The following is a 20329-nucleotide window of genomic DNA, read 5'->3' as shown; positions in this document are numbered from 1 at the left end:
TATATATATATATATATATATATATATATATATATATATATATACATAAAAATGAAAGAAGACGAGTCTGATATTACATTGTGGAATTACACTACGGACCGCTTCACCAGAAGGATCGTCGGGTGTCTCCAAGGTGATCGAGCACTCTACTTGGCGAAAGAAGAATGAAATTATATTGTATATATATATATATATATATATATATATATATATATATATATATATATATATATATATATATATATATATATATATATATATATATATATATATATGTCTCTGTCTGTCTGTATTTGTTTGCCCGTTTGTCTGTCTGCTGGTACACAAATTACACGTATATGCCTGCAGACTACCAAAAACAACTTTGATCTTGGTTGTACATGTGATTATTTTGTGTACTACCTTTAAAGTGTGATTTATTTCTTGCCGTTTTGCTAGGTTTCAGTATATATTTCTGCTACGGAATATGGCACAGTACCGAGGAAACACAAATGAAGGACAATTTTGCAAAGGAGGTTATCGATACTACAATGGACAACGATGTTGAGAAAGTGAACCCAAATACTGGTGATCGTGAGAAGGATGAAGACTCACCATTGTTGAATAGAACGTGAGTCTGTTTACAGTCAATTGTAGCCTACCTGTAGCTTTGAAGGAGTAACACTACTGCATTATTTCCGCTATCCTAACTGACATTTTGATAAATTTTGACCTTCAAAATCTACTACGATTCTTCATTTACGCTTTATTGCTTCTCTAAAACAAAACTGTTTTGTCAATGTTGCAGGATATCTGTACACGACGATGACGATTCCGACTTTTGATGTGGATATCTGTTGCTGAAGGCTCTTTTTATCCAAACACAAATTAACCCAAACTCTAAATATTTACGGAAGACAAAATTGAATGAAAAGGTTGTCGACGAGGCTTGATTTGACATTTGTGGCGCTAGCACAAGTACATACTATGACATGGAGAAACATGGACCAATTTTATTTTATCAATTTCTGTTGGTGTGCGAAACATCGAAAGTTAAGAGGTGTTTTGTTTTTAAATTCCCGTATAAGGCATGATGAATATACATATTCTGTCAAGTAGGGCTACAATTTCCACAAATTACAGTCAGTGTATTTAACACTAATTATTCCTGGGGATGTTGTAAAGAGTTTTGTCTATGCTATGTGTAGTCTGAATGCCAGCGTTGTATCGAATCATTCGTAACCCCGTCTGGCTAAATGAGTAATCCCGAACTCAAAGTTGTTCATGCAAACCCTCAACTGTTAGATTGATGTAAACAATGTATAAGTAGTGTCCTGATGTCATCACAAATATACCATATTTGGACATTACTGTACCATATTTGGTCATTATAAAACTGCACTGGACCCAATAAACGCAAACGTATTATTGGGTAGAATTCTCGGTCTATGATCGTTTAGAGTCTATCATTTAAAAGAAAACGTTTTTAGATCTTTTTCGTGATCTTTCGTGCAGGGTCGATGACCTGTTGTCATGGTAGCGCTAGGGTTAAGAGTGAGCTGTAATTCTATAAGCTATTTTTAATACCAAGTAACAGTATGCATAGTGGAAGAGACTGTGATGATATTAAACAATAAAAAGTATGTTTTGTAGAAAACGTCGTGTTTTGAAACTTTGCGCATAAAATCTGTTCTCTATTTCCTCGCTCGACAGCTGCTAGCCCAATCTCAGCCCGTCTCTAAATCTTCTCTTCTCTTCTTCCCCCCTCCCCTCCCCTCCCCTCCCCTTCCCCATGGGCCTGGGCAAAACTTTGACTCCAAAAACAACTGGTCCAAATAAGGTGGCGAACTTAAAATCACGGGCTTACGTACCTTTTCAAAATCCCCCACCACGTCCGATATATCGACGGTCACATCGCAGAAAAACAAAAGATTGTACAGTTTGGCCACTAGGAGTGCTGTTCGGACAAATAAATTTACAACCGCTGCCTGGTTGACTGTTAACGCATAGAAACTTTGAAATAAGCACCCGCAGTTAGTTGCTATCAATGTTTAGAGGGGACAGAATGGAGAAATTTTAGATCGACTGTAATTTATAAACAACATTTTAGAGAAAACGATATGTATCCCAAGCTGTATTAAAGTTTAGTACTATTGATATGGACGATGAGGGCGCTATATATACACACCAGCTGGTGGAATTCTCGGAAGCATGCTGTTGTTTATATGTCGAACCCTACTTTGACGCAGAATTTCAGGTATATTCATATTACAGAACTTTATTTTGTATTGAAACAAGATTTCAATTTGTTTAAGTCATACCACAGAAGCGATCCTTGCGCACAAGTGCTACAACGAAATACAAGTGACCCAGGCTGACTGATATATGGGTGACTTCAGTCCACGTATCCCCCACATATATTATACTATAGTGTACATAGTAAGCATTTATGGTACGGAAACGTTTAGTCACAGCAACTCCTAATACATCCATGGTCACGGCACGTTATTGAGATCCATGGTCACATATAAACACGATTGGTAAACTGCTTGTACAAGTACATATAAACCGCTGTACTCTACAACGGAGTGAAGTGTTCGGCCTCGGGAGGGCGAAGTCTTTATGTGGTTATGTAACATTGTATGAACCGTTAATTAATCGAATTGACACACACATGTACACACACACACACACACACACACACACACACACACACACACACACACACACACACACACACACATGGTACAACATGACACAGTCAAGTACTACTAGTATTAGGAAACCTTGCATTGGTATGTGTAGCGCCACAGGCACTCGAATCAATGTGTATGATTTAAAAAAAAAATATGTATGTAAATAAGTCTTATTTATATACAATACATTTTTTTTCTACACATTGATTCGAGTACCTGTGTGTAGTGCTGCTTTCAGACGGAGGAAGACGGGTCTCGATTAAATTAGATGTCCCTTCCCTCCGCGGTGTTTTAGGGACAATGCCAGAATCGGCTCTCATCATCATCAGTCATCATCAGTCATCATCAGTCATCATATCATCATATCATCATCATCATCATCATCATCATCATCATCATCATCATCATCATCATCATCATCATCATCATCATCATCATCATCATCATCATCATCATATCATCATATCATCATCATCATCATCATCATCATCATCATCATCATCATCATCATCATCATCATCATCATATCATCATCATCATCATCATCAGTCATCATCATCATCATCATCATCATCATCATCATCATCATCATCAATCATCAATCATCATCATCATCAATCATCAATCATCATCATCAATCATCATCATCATCACCACCACCACCATCATCAACAACACCAACACTACTACTACCACCACCACCACTACCACCACCATCATCACCATTATCTTACCTTACCATATAAGTTTTGATTATCGAACAATTTACACACCCATCTTTTACATAGGCACCTGCATCCAACCAACATTGGTCGACAAAGCCAACATAATTTACTGATGACTGTTAATTCTGCAAGAATATATGAATTCAAAGAATAAACCTGAGTCTCAGCAATTGTCATTTCTTTCTTAATATCATTCACTCTTTGTTTTTTGTTGTTTCTTCTCCATGGTTTTAATTTATCCAGGTATTCATAAAGATTGTCAGCTAGAGTCAAGAAACTCTGAATTATACAAAAGTGTTTATAATTAAAAGCAAAGATAGTAGACATCCAGTGGAACTTCAAACCATAAAAACAGTGTGTGTAAATAGAGCATTGGTGAAAAGAACATAATACTAAAGGAAGGCTTGGGAAGGACATAATATGGATAAAGTCAACAAGAAAAGGTAAGCTGAGTTTTATTCACAGATGGTAGAGTCCTGCTATTCCTAGTCTAGTTCCTGACGACCATATTCCGATTTTACGCTATGTTATCGTAGTGTAAAATCAGAATATGGTCGTCAGGAACTAGACTTTTCTTCCTCTAAAGGCACAAGATCAACTTGATGTTTCTCTGAAATTGCAAAATAATTGTAGGTGATGTAAAATCATGAAATGACTCTCCAGAACCCATAGTTTATGAAAATGTCTGTATTTCCTTGGTTGTCGTTCCTCCTTTAAAACTGGTTTTGAAGGTACTTAAAATATTCTTTTTAGCTTCAGATTTTGATTTGGAAGGGGTCAATAACCTGGCTGGCATCCTCCCATAAAGCAAATTTAGATCTATCAATACATACCATTTAAAATTTGCCCTACATCAAGAAAAGAAAAGAAAAGAAAAAAAAAAACCACACCAAAAAAACCAATTTCACTAAGTGGCTCTATTGTTGCAAGAGTTCTAATAAAGGAAGTGTTTGTGTAAAAGATGAGATGTTTCATCCCTCTATGATGCAGTTCTAAGATTTACAAGTTTTTTCAAATCTTGTTGTTTGTTATTTCATCTCTCCAGTATATATTTAGATTATAATGCAACAACTCCATTGGAGGATGAAGTACTATCTGCCATACACGATGCTTTACGCGATGCATGGGGAAATCCTAGCAGCTCACATGATGCAGGTAAGGGGTTGTCTGTACTTGACACATTACATGATAGATGGAGAAATCCTAACAGCTCACATGATGCAGGTAAGGGGTTGGCTGTACTTGACACATTACATGATGCATGGAGAAATCCTAACAGCTCACATGATGCAGGTAAGGGGTTGTACACATTATGTGATGCATGGGGAAATCCTAGCAGCTCACATGATGCAGGTAAGGTGTTGTCTCTACTTGACACATTACGTGATGGATGGAGAAATCCTAACAGCTCACATGATGCAGGTAAGGGGTTTTCTGTACTTGACACATTACATGATGCATGGGGAAATCCTAACAGCTCACATGATGCAGGTAAGGAGTTGTCTGTACATAACACATTATGTGATGCATGGGGAAATCCTCACAGCTCACATGATACAGGTAAGGGGTTGTCGATATATAACACATTACATGATGCATGGGGAAATTCTAGCAGCTTGCATGATGCAGGTAAGGGGTTGTCTGTACTTGACACATTACATGATGCATGGAGAAATCCAAGCAGCTCACATGAAGCAGGTAAGGGGTGTACACATAACGCAGTATGTGATGTATCGGGAATTCCTAGCAGCTCACATGAAGCAGGTAAGGGGTTATCTGATAGTTATAGTACGTGTCAGAGGACATTTACTGTTTTTATTCGGACAGTTTTGGTTAACCCGTCTGTTATTTTGTCCGAGGCGCAGCCGAGGACAAAATAACTGATGGGTTAACCAAAACTGTCCGAATAAAAACAGTAAATGTCCGAGGACACGTACTATAACGAAGTTATACTGCGAATTTGGCGAGTTTTGTAGTTTTCAAGCGACTTCCTCCCTGGCAATGAACGCAGCAGCACGTTATGTAAATTACAATTGATGGGACTGTTTTACAACACGTTGTCATTTGCTTGAATTGAGAACACTGAGTTTAGCCAATCAAAAATAGAACATTTTAGTTTAACAGGTGGTAGTATTATAATTAGACACACGTGTGTATTCGGGTGTGGCAGCATTGTGTCTCCTAGTCAGACACCACAGTCGAACCGTCGTCGAAGTGTTCGTTCCCCCGTCTCGTATTATGTCGCTCCAAAAGTCTGTAGTCAATTGGAATAGGGAATATTTTCTATCCCAGGTCGACGTAGATGATGCTGAAGATTTTAAGTTAACTGACATACAAAAAGAATTTCGGTTTCTACCTCCGGTTGACAACACCAAAGTGGAGGAATACCAGAAAACACGTGTTCCACCAGCCACTCGCAAGGCGACACGATGGGGTGTTACTGTATGGAAAGAAGTGCAGGTAGGATCTACCCTACGTCTTTCTGAAAGCAGTTCCAGTGAGACTGTTGAATGTAACACTGCATCGAAGGATTCGATTGTTGAATCGTCACCAGTTACAATAAATGTAGTCAAAGAGAACACGAAGATTCAAATTACATTTTGAATTGTGTATTGTATTTTCATTGTGACTGGAATTAAATGCACTTCACCTGGTTTCGAGCTTCTTTGTTTTCATTGGTTGTGTACACCTGTCAGATTGTTTCTTTTTGTATTACCTCGTTAACATTGATATATTCCCAATTGTTGAGAATAACTAAACTGCGGACTCTTTCTTTCTTTGGGTTAACTTGGTGTGGACTCTTTCTTTGTTTGAGTTAACTTGTAGCGGCCTTTTTCTTTGTTGAAAGCAGTCCGATTAACTTGAATTTATAATTAATAAGTGAAAAGTGTACGGTAACAGAAAAAGAGAGCATGCTTTGAACAATAGAGACGAGCCAAAAAGTTGTATAACTATACATAACACATTATGTGATGCATGTGAAAATCCAAACAGTTTATGGTTAACTTCATGCAAGTAATTGGTTGACTCTTAAAGTCCCCTAACCATATCAATAAATGTACACTTTGTTGACATTTTTTTCTAAAGAATATTTTAATTTTTCTAGGGAAGAAAGCCAAGGCTGTGATAGACCAAGCTAGATCATGTATAGCTGAAATGATCAATGCTGTCAGTCAAGATATCATATTTACATCAGGAGGTACAGAGGTAATAATATACTAACATATCATATACCCAGTGTTACGGCTGTATATTGTAATTGATGCGGACAGCGCCATCACATTCATATACAGTAAATTGCCAAAAAAAAACTGCAAAGTTATTTGCACAGTAACAAACATTTTACACACTTTCAAAGTTTTGCAGTTTATTGAGTTACAAAGGCATAATTGGTATACGTTCTTTCAAATTGTATTTCAAAGTATAAAAATGTAGTAGAGCTGTTTTATCAATTAAATATCCAAAATAAATAGTAGTAGTAGTAGTGGTGGTGGTGGTGGTGGTGGTAGTAGTAGTAGTAGTAGTAGTAGTAGCAGCAGCAGCAGCAGCAGCAGTAGTAGTAGTAGTAGTAGTAGTAGTAGTAGTTTATTATAGTGACATGCAGATTTACAATAATTTACAATAAATATATGTATACAGATATACATCTGCCCAGCCCCTTCGGACTTATAAGTCATTTTTTTCAAAACAAATTAAACAAATAGAACATCTATAAACTTACATACAATATGTGAACATCGAGGAAAAGTACAAAGAACATATCTATGGCGATATTTATCAAACAAAAATTTTCCTTCTCTCAAAAGCATTATACACATATATAGTTATACAACATGTAAGATACGTTAAGGAAGTGAAATTTTTCCTCAATATTTAAATCAACAAACATATCAAATAAATAGCTAATTGTCATCCATATGGTCACTTTAATAGACTAATCATGACAATAAAGGCAAAATTAAATCTGGATTTGTCACATGACCTAAACAAGGCCTGTCTCACTTTCCTCAAGGATAGGACAGCTTATGAATGAGGGACATTTTATCTTCACAGGCCAACAACTTGGTTATTCATACAGCTATGAAGCACTTCCATGATACATTTCCACAGAGCCACGGATCTCCATGTCTACCACACATAATAACATCAAACTTAGAACATGACTCAGTCAAACTAGTGATTGACAATTTTGTAGATGAAGAAAAAATTGGTAAGAATATTCTCATTCTTGATATAGTAAGTCAACCTTGGACTTTAAGATAAATCATGCCTTATCACCCTCATTGGTCTTGTAAGAGGGATAGGCCTATACTTAAAGGGGGCATATGGACAAGGATTGGGTATTTATTTTTGATTTTTGATTTTTAAAACAATTTTGTCATGGCGTCCTACTTGAAACAACATAGACAAAGTCTGTGTTTGTAACTCAATACATTGCAAAAGATTAATAAATGTGTAAAATCTTTTTACACATTTTGTAGCTTTTTTCCAATGTATTTAGTTACATACTCAGATTTGGTCAATGTTGTTTCATGTCAAGTAGGAAGCCATGGTAAAATTGTTTAAAATCCAAAATAAATACCCAATCCTCATCCATATGGCCACTTTAAGGGGGCACCCCTACAAAGTTTATCTTACAGTCTTACATGTAGTCAGGGTGGCCACCTTGGAATCTACAATCTTTGGTTTCAAGGCTTGCAGCTGCCATTTATTTCTTAATTGCTAAAGTCCTTATAGGAGAGTTTTGTACCATGATTGTGCTCAAGTCTGTAGAATTAGGAAACTGGTAGGACAGAAATTACTATGTAAAGGCTCCAATGTGTGCCATACACTGCAATGGATTGTATGTGCCCCAGGGAGTTGAGGAACCTATATTAGGACATTGTGGCACTATAGGTCTGTGTCAGGGGTAATAATTTTACAGTGCTATGATCATGATATACACTGTATAAATGTGCTTTAAAGGTATGTACTACTAAACCAGAGTGACTAGAGTTACAATTAGGCAGCACGATGTTACTACTAAACCAGAGTGACTAGAGTTACAATTAGGCAGCAAGATGTTACTACTAAACCAGAGTGACTAGAGTTACAATTAGGCAGCACGATGTTACTACTAAACCAGAGTGACTAGAGTTACAATTAGGCAGCAAGATGTTACTACTAAACCAGAGTGACTAGAGTTACAATTAGGCAGCACAATGTTACTACTAAACCAGAGTGACTAGAGTTACAATTAGGCAGCAAGATGTTACTACCAACCAGAGTGACTATAGAGTTTCAATTAGGCAGCACGATGTTACTACCAAACCAGAGTGACTTTAGAGTTACAATTAGGCAGGACAATGTTACTACCAAACCAGAGTGACTATAGAGTTACAATTAGGCAGCACGATGTCACTACTAAACCAGAGTGACTATAGAGTTACAATTAGGCAGCATGGTGTTTTTTCCATCTCACACAACATTTTTTGTTACAAATAACATACAACAAAATACAGACATTGATAGCACACAAGCATGTAAAATGATTCGTTTTATCTCTCTGTTAACATAAATCAACATTGCGGTAGGATGAAACAAGAAAGATCCAAACACAGCACTGTTTATTTGTGTTTACAGTGACATAAATGTAACATGTGTTTGCATGTTATCAGTGCATGTAGTTTGTTTGTGTAATTTGTAACAAAAGTTGTTGTGCTGCCTAATTGAAACTAATCACTCTGGTTTGGTAGTAACTGATAATTCTGATGATTATGTTTCTCTATGACCAGAAAAACACACACTAAAACAATGACAGATCTAAGCACGTTGACTGCATCAGGCAGAACACGAAACCCAATGTATTCCATGATTTTACACCACCTTGATATGACTATATACACAGTATATGCTTCTTTTATTTCAGAGGCCTCGTTTATCCCAGCCTCCAAACTTACAGGTCATGTTGAAGTTGAGGACATCATTGCTGCTGTAAGACCTAACACATGTCTTGTAACAATAATGATGGCAAATAATGAGACTGGGGTAATACAGGTAAATATGCACCCTGTCAACTTACTTGGGTAACACAAGTAATATATACACCCTATCAGTATACTGGGGTAATAGGTAAATATACACCCTGTCAACTAATTACTGAGGTAATACAAGAAAATATACACCCTGTCAATTTACTGGGGTAATATAGGTAAACAAAACTCTGTCAACATACTGGAGTACTGGTAATACAAGTAAATATACACCCTGTCAACTTACTGAGACTAAGGTAATATAGATAATTATAACCCTTTCATCTTACTGGGGTAAAACATTTGAGTATCAACTTACAGAATCTGTGTTTCCTATGAAACTTGACATCCGAAAAGATTACTGTGATGAAATACTCGTATACAAATGTATCCTCTGCAGGGACTGACTTTGTATTTCTTTGCAGCCAATTACAGAAATTATGAAAGCTGTCAAATTGCTGAACAGAGACCCTAAAACAGAATTACCCAGAATTCTACTGCACACTGATGCTGCACAGGCTATAGGGAAAATATGTGTGGACACTCAGGAACTAGGTGTGGATTACTTGACAGTGGTCGGGCACAAGGTAAGAAGTGACTGGAGAAATATTTCAATGTATTACGCTGGGATAATTGACTTGAGTGGGGCTGATATTTTGACCTCTTTTGAAAAAGATTTGAATGGTGATCGTAGCTCTCTTTAAAGGGGAACAACACTCCAGGAAATAGAGACATGTCCATAAACTATGGGTTCTGGAAAGTCATTTCATGATTTCCATCACCTGCAATTACTTGTGATTTCAGAGAAACATCAAGTTGATCTTGTGGCTTTATAGGGTATCTTTGCTATGGGCCATTGCATCAGCCATTGGTAGTCAATCAAAATAAATGTATGAAATAGTAGAAAGATTAACTTATTTCTCTGTTTAGGTCACTTTCAATAATCTAAAACATAAATTAAAACTGTTATATTACGACATTTTGATATTAATTTATCCATGGACTACATGATTTGACAGTTATGCCTAACTGATCTTCGTCCTTTTCTGAATTATAACATTTGGTGTACATATGTAATAATAACAGAACCCCACGGCCTCACAATGGACGGTAGGGCATACAGAAGTTATTGTCACCTGTGATTCAGTTGATGCTGCTGTATTTTCACTCACAGTCGCTCGTGAAAATACGGTGACAGAATCAACCGAATGACTCGTGAAAATAACTTCTGTATGCCCTGCCATCCATTGTGAGACCATGGGGTTTTGTCATAGTACCCACCTGCAGTACGTCGCATGCCACATACGATTAATGAACCGTAAACATTACCAGCTGAAAAAGACTTCATGATTTAGTTGAAATATACTATACTCTGAGTTTGGACTACTTCATAATATGATCGGGTATTTCCTGTAACATTTTCTTTGCAGTTTTATGCTCCTCGTATTGGTGCTTTGTTTGTGAAAGGTCCTGGTAAATCAACTCCATTATCTCCAATGTTCTATGGTGGTGGACAAGAAAGGAACTTCAGACCAGGGTAAGTAGAAGTTTAGCTATAATTACTAGTAAATACCATGGTTATTAAACGATTATTAGTAATACAAAGATAAGGTCAAATAAAACAAATTGTGTGGTTCCGATTACTCTCAATTTTAGAATTGGTGGGGTAGATAGATTTTTTATTTTATTTTATTGTATTTTTATTCATATGTGAGTGTCTAGTTCAGGTTTTCCACTGTTTTCCATATGGTCTCTCTGTGTTATTGGTTTCTTCTCACCAGATATACGGCCATTACAGTTTGGAAGAACAGTTTTATATTGTCTTTTTAAGTTGGTGTCAGTTTCTGAATCCACTATTTCTTGTGAGACTTCACAATTTTTGGATCGGCAGTGAAAAACTAGGTGGGGTCGGGTAACCGGAAGAACACAATTATTTTTTTGGTCTAAGGAATCAAGTGACCGCCAAAATTGTCTCATTGGCACTTTACTACCATTGAGTTTTGCCTACATCACAATTCTTTTAACCATCCAAGTTTTCCTATCACAAGCCTTGCTAAAACTACCCACTTGTGATGTGTTCCTCTGTTTTAAAGGGGAACAACACTCCAGAAAATAGAGACATTTTCATAAACTATGAGTTCTGGAGAGTCATTTCATGATTTTACATCTCCTACAATTACTTGCAATTTCAAAGAAACATCAAGTTGGTTTTTAGCCTTTAAAGGGTATCTTTGCTATGGGTCATTACATTGTGGGAGTCAGCAGTTAATATATTCATGATTGCACAATGAATATTAATAACTTCTAAGTGCTCATTCCCTTCAGTGCAAAATATCTCTCAAAATATCTGGATCAACACAATACATAGATTGTATATAACATTGATCAATATAAGTTTTCTACCCACTTTGGGTCAAATATAGCAACCACTCTGTTGATTGAAAATGTTTTGTTGTTTTTGTTAGAACTGAAAATACTGGAATGATTGCAGGCCTTGGAAAGGTAAGACAATATTCAGCGTTCTAACTATAAGTTTCTACTCACAAGATCAGAGAAGTTTTGGTAGGGAATCCCACATTTTTGAGCACTGTTCAAATTCACAGAAGAGGGGCTGTAACACCCTCAAAACCAGTTATACAAACTTTATCACTCAGCAGTGTCACATTGCTTGGGTTGTCGGTGGCCGAGTGGTTAAACCACTTGCCTCTTACCACTGCGGTCGGGGTTCGAACCCCATTCAGGGTTCAATTAAATTTACCACGCTGTAAGTAAGAAGAGTGTCGTTCAGTTTGACTCTACCGAACAACGCAGGTTTTCCCCGGGTACTCTGGTTTCCTCCTGCACAAACACTGAACCCATGAGGGATGGCCCTCACTGGACTTCTTGGGAGACAAGTGTTTGTATACTTAAAGAACTGTCCAGTGTAAACAGAGATTATTATTGTTATTATTATTATAGCTACAAACCTGAATGTAGAAATGTGTTGTTTGTCTTTGTAAAAAATCATTTTGCACAAGAAACGTCGCTACTTTTATGCAATTGACAAATTAAAATGAAGTTTACTGTTGAAGAGACTTAGAGTTGTTGATGTTGGTTGGTTTATTGACTTGAAGTATATATGTTGATTGCTTGCCAGGCAGCAGAACTTGTTGTGAAGAATATTGATCAATATGAAAAACATATGAGAGAAGTAAGGGACTACCTAGAAGACAGATTAACAGTAAGTAAATCTATGTCATGTCTTTTGCACAGACATACAGACAGGCAGACAGACAGACAACACACAGACATACATACATACATACATACATACATACATACATACATACATACATACATACATACATACATACATACATACATACATACATACATACATACATACATACATACACACAGACAGACAGACGGATAGACAGACAGACAGACACGTACACACACACACAAAGACAGACAGACAGACATCAGACAGACACAGAGAGACAGACAGACATCAGACAGACACAGAGAGACAGAGAGACAGACAGACAGACAGGCAGACAGGCAGGCACACAGACAGCTCAACAGACAGACACACACAGATAGACAGACAACAGACATACAGAGACAGCCAGACAGACAGACATACAGACACATAGAGATAGACAGACAACAGACAGGCAGACAGACACATAGAGACAGCCAGACAACCACGCTGGCAGACAGACAGACACATAGAGATAGACAGACAACAGACAGGCAGACAGGTAACAGACAGACAGACAGACAGACAGACAGACAGACAGACAGACAGACAGACAGACAGACAGACCAAACATAGTTTTAATAAAACCTTGATTGAGTTGATCTTGACTATCGGTTCTCTGAAAACTCTCAGGAAAAACAAATTCAATATTTTAGTAACATCGGCAATGAAAGGGACACAGATTACTATTGGACTTCAAGTCTACTCACTGACGTACTGTGTCACATATTCACCTTTCTGTCTTTCTTTTCATGTCATCTCCATAGGAACAAGATAGCCACTTCAAATCCAGTGTAAATTGGCAATAGAAAATAGTGGCTTCTATGGTCAATGTGTAGTTGTCACTTGTATTATCAAGAGCCCAATACTTTGCATAATCACAGTTAGATAATCTGTCTTTTGATTGTTCTTTTGTAAGCACCGAATATTAAGAATTCACTGTTAAATCAAAAGTAATATTTATGTATGTTTCATTTCAAATTTATTTATTTTTCATGTAGAAAATATTTGGTGAGCGAGTCCACTTCAATGGAAGATTTGAAAACAGCAAAAGGATACCCAATACATGTAATGTGTCTATCAGGGGAGAAGGACTACAAGGTATGTGAGAAATGAAACAACAAACATTCTAACACAGGTAGACTGGGATTCCTTTGTTGTAGTCAAATTCCAAGCAAAGTCCCTGCTGGTAATTACTGTAAACATATTCATTTTGACCCACAGGGATGTAGGTAGGAGCCAGTAGCTGGCAAAAACAACCAACTACTCTGCAATGTTTGTCAGAGTCGATCTTTTCACAAATTACGAGTATAAAGTTGGCGTCAGATTCAGATAACGTCATATTGAGTGTCATATTGAGCGTCAGATAGCCTCAGATCCGAAGATACCCGATGGATTCAATCAAACCTGAAATAATACCGTTGAGACTACAGAGAAAGATTCCGCTTCACAGCCTTTTGATGGAAGTTGGAATGTCTCTGCTTGCACAATTTTTATTTGGGAAAAATATGTGAAATAGAGTTGAAATACTTGTCAATGAGACATTGATAGCCCCAAGTTCAGCCACTGTATGTTTGTTGGTTGATACGTTTTGCCAATAATGTACACGGCATCAGTAAAGGTGTCAGTAAAAATTAAGTTTACATACGTAATGTGTTGTCATACTTATGTTTTATGTACATTTGAAAAACTCTGAGATATAGCTAGACATGTACCGGAGTTTGGTGTTACTGTCGTCTCAACGGTACTATTTCAGGTTTGATTGAGTCCGTCGGGTGTCTTCAAATCTGAGGCTATCTGACGCTCAATATGACGCTCAATATGATGCTATCTGAATCTGAATCTGACACCAACTTTATACTTGTTCACAAATTTGTTTAAAAAATCCTGTTTTAACCAGTACACTGATTGCCATCATTTGATAGATTCATTGGTTTCCTTCATAGACATTACTGCCTACTTTTCACATTTGACTGACTCCTGTTAAAATTAACTACACCCCTGGACACATGGAAAATTTGGCAGAATAGTAATATAGAACATGTCAGGCACACTTTAATTTGGCAGAGTGTTTAATCAATCAATCAAAAGAATTTGTATAACACCAAAATCCAATAGTGTATGACATAATGTTCTATGGCAATGAACATGAACAATAATAGATCATTGTAAAAAGTTGGAGAAAGCTCTTGCAAACAGATGTGTCTTAATGGCCTTCTCAGATTCATTGATAGTTCACGAAGAACAAAGTTCAGGTGATATACTGTTCCATAAGACTATCGCTGCTAGTGAGAATGAATTACAGCGTTGCCTATATCTACTTGATGGTGTTAAATTGCATTTCAAGAAGTGTGTGCAATTAATTATACTGATAACAGGATCAATATAACTGATAACAACTGATAAAGGTTTACCTGAATGATTTACTCCTTGAAAATAACCTTACGCTTGGAACTATGTTTTTGGTTACAGTGATCATCAAAAGAAAATAAAATGAATATCATGTTATGAATTATTTCAGCTATTATTAATTACAGCAACGATCATGAAAGTCTGACTTACAGTGGTTACATTCAACTCAAACTTTATTTATTCAGATTCTCAGGATTGCCCAAATGTAGTATGACTGGCCCTTTAATACAGCTGGTGACTGAGTGTTATTTATAGCTAAAATGATGTAGGTTTGGTGTTTCACTCATGGGACATTACATTTAAAATGATGTTGGCTTGGTGTTTCACTCATAGAACATAACGTTTTTGACACAGAGCTAGACATATTTCGACTCCAAACTAATAATAACAGAGACACAATAAACTTAGCAGGATCCTTTGCCCAATCACATTGAACACTGATAAGCATTGCTATTCTTTCACAGTGCAGTAAAAACTGGCTTCCAATGAAAACATTACACATGGACTTGATGGTTTTATTGGCTGCAATTGTTTATTTTCTAACTAATAATCAACACTTCAACTTGACTACTTCTACATCCCCACTGTGGATGGCACCTATGTAATTGTTTCTTTTGCACTAGAAGTTGTCTGAGGGTGTATATTATATGTCATGTTACATAAGTGAAACACCAAGCCTACATCATTTTACCTGTAAGTCTGCACTATCACAGTCATAAATATTGACACCAAACACAGAACAAGTAAGTGATCACACTTACTGGTTAATTAACACAGACATCCTGTCATTTAAATTGCAGTATTCAATATTTTAATAACATGTGATTTTCTACATTTTTATTTCAGGAAATAAAATTCTGAAATGTACCAAACATATCCAAGCCAGTGTTGGTGCAGCTTGTCATTCAGATCTCCACAGCAAGTGAGTGAAATACTAATACTTTCTGATAACCTTTAACCCCACCCAACCAAAATTAATTGCTACATGTACCACCAGTGACAGACAATCATTTACAAGTGGTACTTGTTACAAACAGAGAAACTAAACAAGTGAATTGGCACTAGAATGTTGAAAGTACAGAAATATGTGTAGTTTGATATGGAGTTTACGTGTACGTGAAATGCCATGGCAACTTGAAATTCCATTTGTGAGTGTGAGCTAATATGTAAAAAAGCCATAAACTGTTCTTATCAAATGATGGACGATACCTGTCTGTGAGTTCCGACGTACTGTGCCAAGTGTTATTGATCAATTCTTTTGTTTACTTTCCCTGTTTGTAAATACTTGACTGTCACTGGTTGTACTACATATTACATTAGAGATTAGATTAGATTATTTTATTGACCAGTATGGTTATAAAAATCAAAAAGGATTATGTCTTGGTGTTGCTAAAACAATCAGCACATGATAAATACAGCATGATACCCGTACATACAGTACTGTGATACAGTACGATAAAATACTGTACAATAAGGATTTCAAGTGGATATATTGGTTAGTCGAGATTGTCCTCATTCATAAACAAACCTGTGACAGATGTCTTCAGTGTGCTACAAAGACCAATAAAGGCCCATGTCTCAATCCCAGGTCATCACATTATTGTTGTCTTAATAAGGATTACATTTAATCATTCTTTTGTTCTGGACCAACTTGTTTATCGCCAAATAACCTGTTTTCACACCTACATTCTAATTCTAATCTAAAATGTGCCTATAACCATACTTTTTCTATTTCTACGATTTTTTTTCAGACCGTCGCATATTTTATTGGCAGTTGGTATCCCATATGACATTGCTACAAATGCTCTAAGACTTAGTGTTGGACGTCACACCTCAAAGGAAGATATTGATGTAGTAGTTGAAGATATTAGAGAAGCCATCGAACATTTACAACAGTCATAGCAATGAAAAATGTATATAATTTTAGAACTTGCAAATGCATGATTTCCTTGTTCTGGAATCATATCTCCAATCTTCAGAGTATAGATATTTTGCGAAGTATATTTCGTCTGAATCACCCACCGGCAACGATCATCACTGTTAGTAGGAAAAAGAGGATGAAAATATCGGTATTATACAGTGCAGTTGTGGGCTTGCCAGTCTTCCTTATAACAAATACATGGTCGGGAGGAAGGGTGGGGGTGGGTGGTTTACTGCAACTATTCTAAAATAGACATTGTCTGAACCAAAGCACTGGGCGCTTGCCGTGTAAGGTTGCTAACCCGTATCAATACATAGACTCTCTCACAGTCCTCCAAGCTTTGCATGAATAGCTAAAACTTGGGTTGTTTTGTATGTATCTACAGGCGACCTTATGTTTGTCTTCGCCTAACACATCAACAAAATGTTAGCCCTATGTAATCGATGAGGGCGCACAGTACAGGGCTATTTATGTGAATACTAGCTAGTTAGCTATTTATGCGAAGCTTCGAGGACTGTGAGAGAGTCTAGTCAATACAGTGTACACTAGTAGTAGTTTATTATAGTGACTTGTGACATTTTACAGTAGGGATACACAAAAGGACAAATTTTTCACTCAGCCCTTTCAGGCTTATAAGTCTCTTTGAATCAAAATTTGACAATACATCAAATAAGCAGTAGAGTTGTCTAGTAAAGATATCCTTTAAGTTTTATCACAACAAGCAAATATAACTATATAACCAGTCTACATGGTCAAATTGTATACAATAACAGCTGATTTCCTTGCTCTCGAATCTCAGGTCAAAAACTATTTGCCAACTACATTTTGACTGATCATTCGGCTTTTTTCAGCTTCAGTCATCACTTATGGCCGGAAAAAAAAGAATTTTTTTTGGTCAGGACAGTTTGCCTAAAGATGATGGAAATATTTAATTTTTTAATGCTCAACAAACTTGTCACTCAATCTACTGTTTATGGCAGTTACTGTTCTTTTTATTTAGTACTTTATAGCAAAGTGTGTATGTAGGGTATATGTCATTTGCTTGTTCTCAATTGACTTTGCAGTTGTCTTCACGAGAGTAGGGAGGGTTATTTTGTGTTTCTATACCGGATCTGCAGACTGCATGAGCTGGGCAATCACACATACGCACACACACACACACACACACACACATACACACACACACACACACACACACACACACACACACACACACACACACACACACACAAACACACACACACATGCACACATACACACACACTGACACACACACACACAAACACACACACACATGCACACATACACACACAAACACACACACACTGACACACACACACACACACACACACACACACACACACACACACACACACACACACACACAGAAACACTGATGCAAGGATATTTAAGTGATGTCTGCTCTTTTTATATTTAGCCTGACATTGATGATCGGGTGGAAATACTTATAGTATGCAACACCCGTATGTAGTGATATGACTGTAACAATAGACAGGAGCTTTGTGATTGTAAGAAATTGATGCTTTGAAAATATGTATTGTGCTTTGAGAGATTAAAATGCAATAAAATCAAAAGTTTGTTAATTTACTAGCAAGACACAGATCCTATGGGTATCAGTTCAAGTCTTCATTCATACATTTTGGCTGTACAGTGACAGCCTTCTACAGCCTTTCTGTGCAGAGCTGAGATGTAGAAATAAAGATTTTAATTGAGACCTGGAGAGAGAGAGAGAGAGAGAGAGAGAGAGAGAGAGAGAGAGGAGAGAGAGAGAGAGAGAGAGAGAGAGAGAGAGAGAGAGAGAGAGAGAGAGAGAGAGAGAGAGAGAGAGAGAGAGAGAGAGAGAGAGAGAGAGAGAGAGAGAGAGAGAGAGAGAGAGAGAGAGAGAGAGAGAGAGAGAGAGAGAGAGAGAGAGGAGAGAGAGAGAGATTTACTTGGTCCCTGGGTACACGCACATGTGTTGCTAGTGGCAATAGAAATAAAATTATCCTTTTAAGTATTCATAATTTTATGATAAAAAATGGCTTTTCCGTTATTATTTCAAATATATATTTTTCATAAATCATTGAAACTCTTCTAAATGTAATGTTTTACCAATAACAATTCATAAAATATGCTTTACTTGGGCCCTAAACACCTGTTTCCATTGATAATACAAAGAAAGTGACATTTTTCAACTATTGCGCAATAAGCCGTTTTTTCAGTCGAATGTACCCCAATTTCGCCTTTTTTGACCTTTGTGAAGAAATCGCACTTTTGGGCTGTATACTGCCATCTACAGGCGACCTTATGTTTGTCTTCGTTTTGCTAGGGTTGGATTCAGCTCGAGAGTCAATTATAAATGTTCAGGCAATACAATTATTCTTTTTAATATTCATAATTTTAGACGGTATTTGTGTGTGTGTACTCAACATCAATTAATATATCAAGATTTTCCCCAGTGCGATTGGATGTGAACGAAAATTGGAATTTATGATAAAAAATGGATTTCCGTTATTATTTCATATATATATTTTTCATAAATCATTGAAACTCTTCTAAATGTAATGTTTTACCATTAACAACTCATAAAATGTGCTTTACTTGGGCTCTAAACACCTGTTTCCATTGATAATACAAAGAAAGTGACATTTTTCAACTATTGCGCAATAAGCCGTTTTTTCAGTCGAATGTACCCCAATTTCGCCTTTTTTGACCTTTGTGAAGAAATCGCACTTTTGGGCTGTATACTGCCATCTACAGGCGACCTTATGTTTGTCTTCGTTTTGCTAGGGTTGGATTCAGCTCGAGAGTCAATTATAAATGTTCAGGCAATACAATTATTCTTTTTAATATTCATAATTTTAGACGGTATTTGTGTGTGTGTACTCAACATCAATTAATATATCAAGATTTTCCCCAGTGCGATTGGATGTGAACGAAAATTGGAATTTATGATAAAAAATGGATTTCCGTTATTATTTCATATATATATTTTTCATAAATCATTGAAACTCTTCTAAATGTAATGTTTTACCATTAACAACTCATAAAATGTGCTTTACTTGGGCCCTAAACACCTGTTTCCATTGATAATACAAAGAAAGTGACATTTTTCAACTATTGCGCAATAAGCCGTTTTTTCAGTCGAATGTACCCCAATTTCGCCTTTTTTGACCTTTGTGAAGAAATCGCACTTTTGGGCTGTATACTGCCATCTACAGGCGACCTTATGTTTGTCTTCGTTTTGCTAGGGTTGGATTCAGCTCGAGAGTCAATTATAAATGTTCAGGCAATACAATTATTCTTTTTAATATTCATAATTTTAGACGGTATTTGTGTGT

The 20329-nt window shown here is 36.6% G+C and overlaps 2 protein-coding genes across 2 annotated transcripts in view; both read left to right on the top strand.

Annotated features, from left to right (window-relative positions):
* The window catches only part of LOC144451858 (high affinity cationic amino acid transporter 1-like), a 13064-nt gene extending 11531 nt beyond the window's left edge, over positions 1–1533 (top strand). The window contains exons 12-13 of the mRNA XM_078142772.1: positions 439–610; positions 788–1533. Of these exons, the coding sequence (XP_077998898.1) occupies positions 439–610; positions 788–824 (209 nt within the window). The 3' untranslated portion in view covers positions 825–1533. The remainder of the gene's footprint in view (positions 1–438; positions 611–787) is intronic.
* Positions 1534–2158: 625 nt separating this feature from the next.
* Positions 2159–18069, top strand: LOC144451859 (selenocysteine lyase-like). The gene is made up of 13 exons (XM_078142773.1): positions 2159–2236; positions 3644–3843; positions 4446–4555; positions 6507–6607; positions 7454–7610; positions 9309–9436; positions 9837–9998; positions 10842–10948; positions 11877–11913; positions 12548–12631; positions 13657–13756; positions 15914–15989; positions 16819–18069. Exons 2-13 carry the CDS (start codon positions 3821–3823, stop codon positions 16967–16969), a joined length of 1236 nt encoding a protein of 411 aa, XP_077998899.1. The 5' UTR covers positions 2159–2236; positions 3644–3820; the 3' UTR covers positions 16970–18069.
* The last annotated feature ends 2260 nt before the right edge of the window (positions 18070–20329 follow it).

Source organism: Glandiceps talaboti, chromosome 21, assembly GCF_964340395.1.
Source record: "Glandiceps talaboti chromosome 21, keGlaTala1.1, whole genome shotgun sequence".
In the NCBI taxonomy this organism is placed as follows: domain Eukaryota; kingdom Metazoa; phylum Hemichordata; class Enteropneusta; family Spengelidae; genus Glandiceps; species Glandiceps talaboti.
Note: the sequence above shows the minus strand (reverse complement) of the source record. Positions and strands in the feature narration are given on the sequence as shown.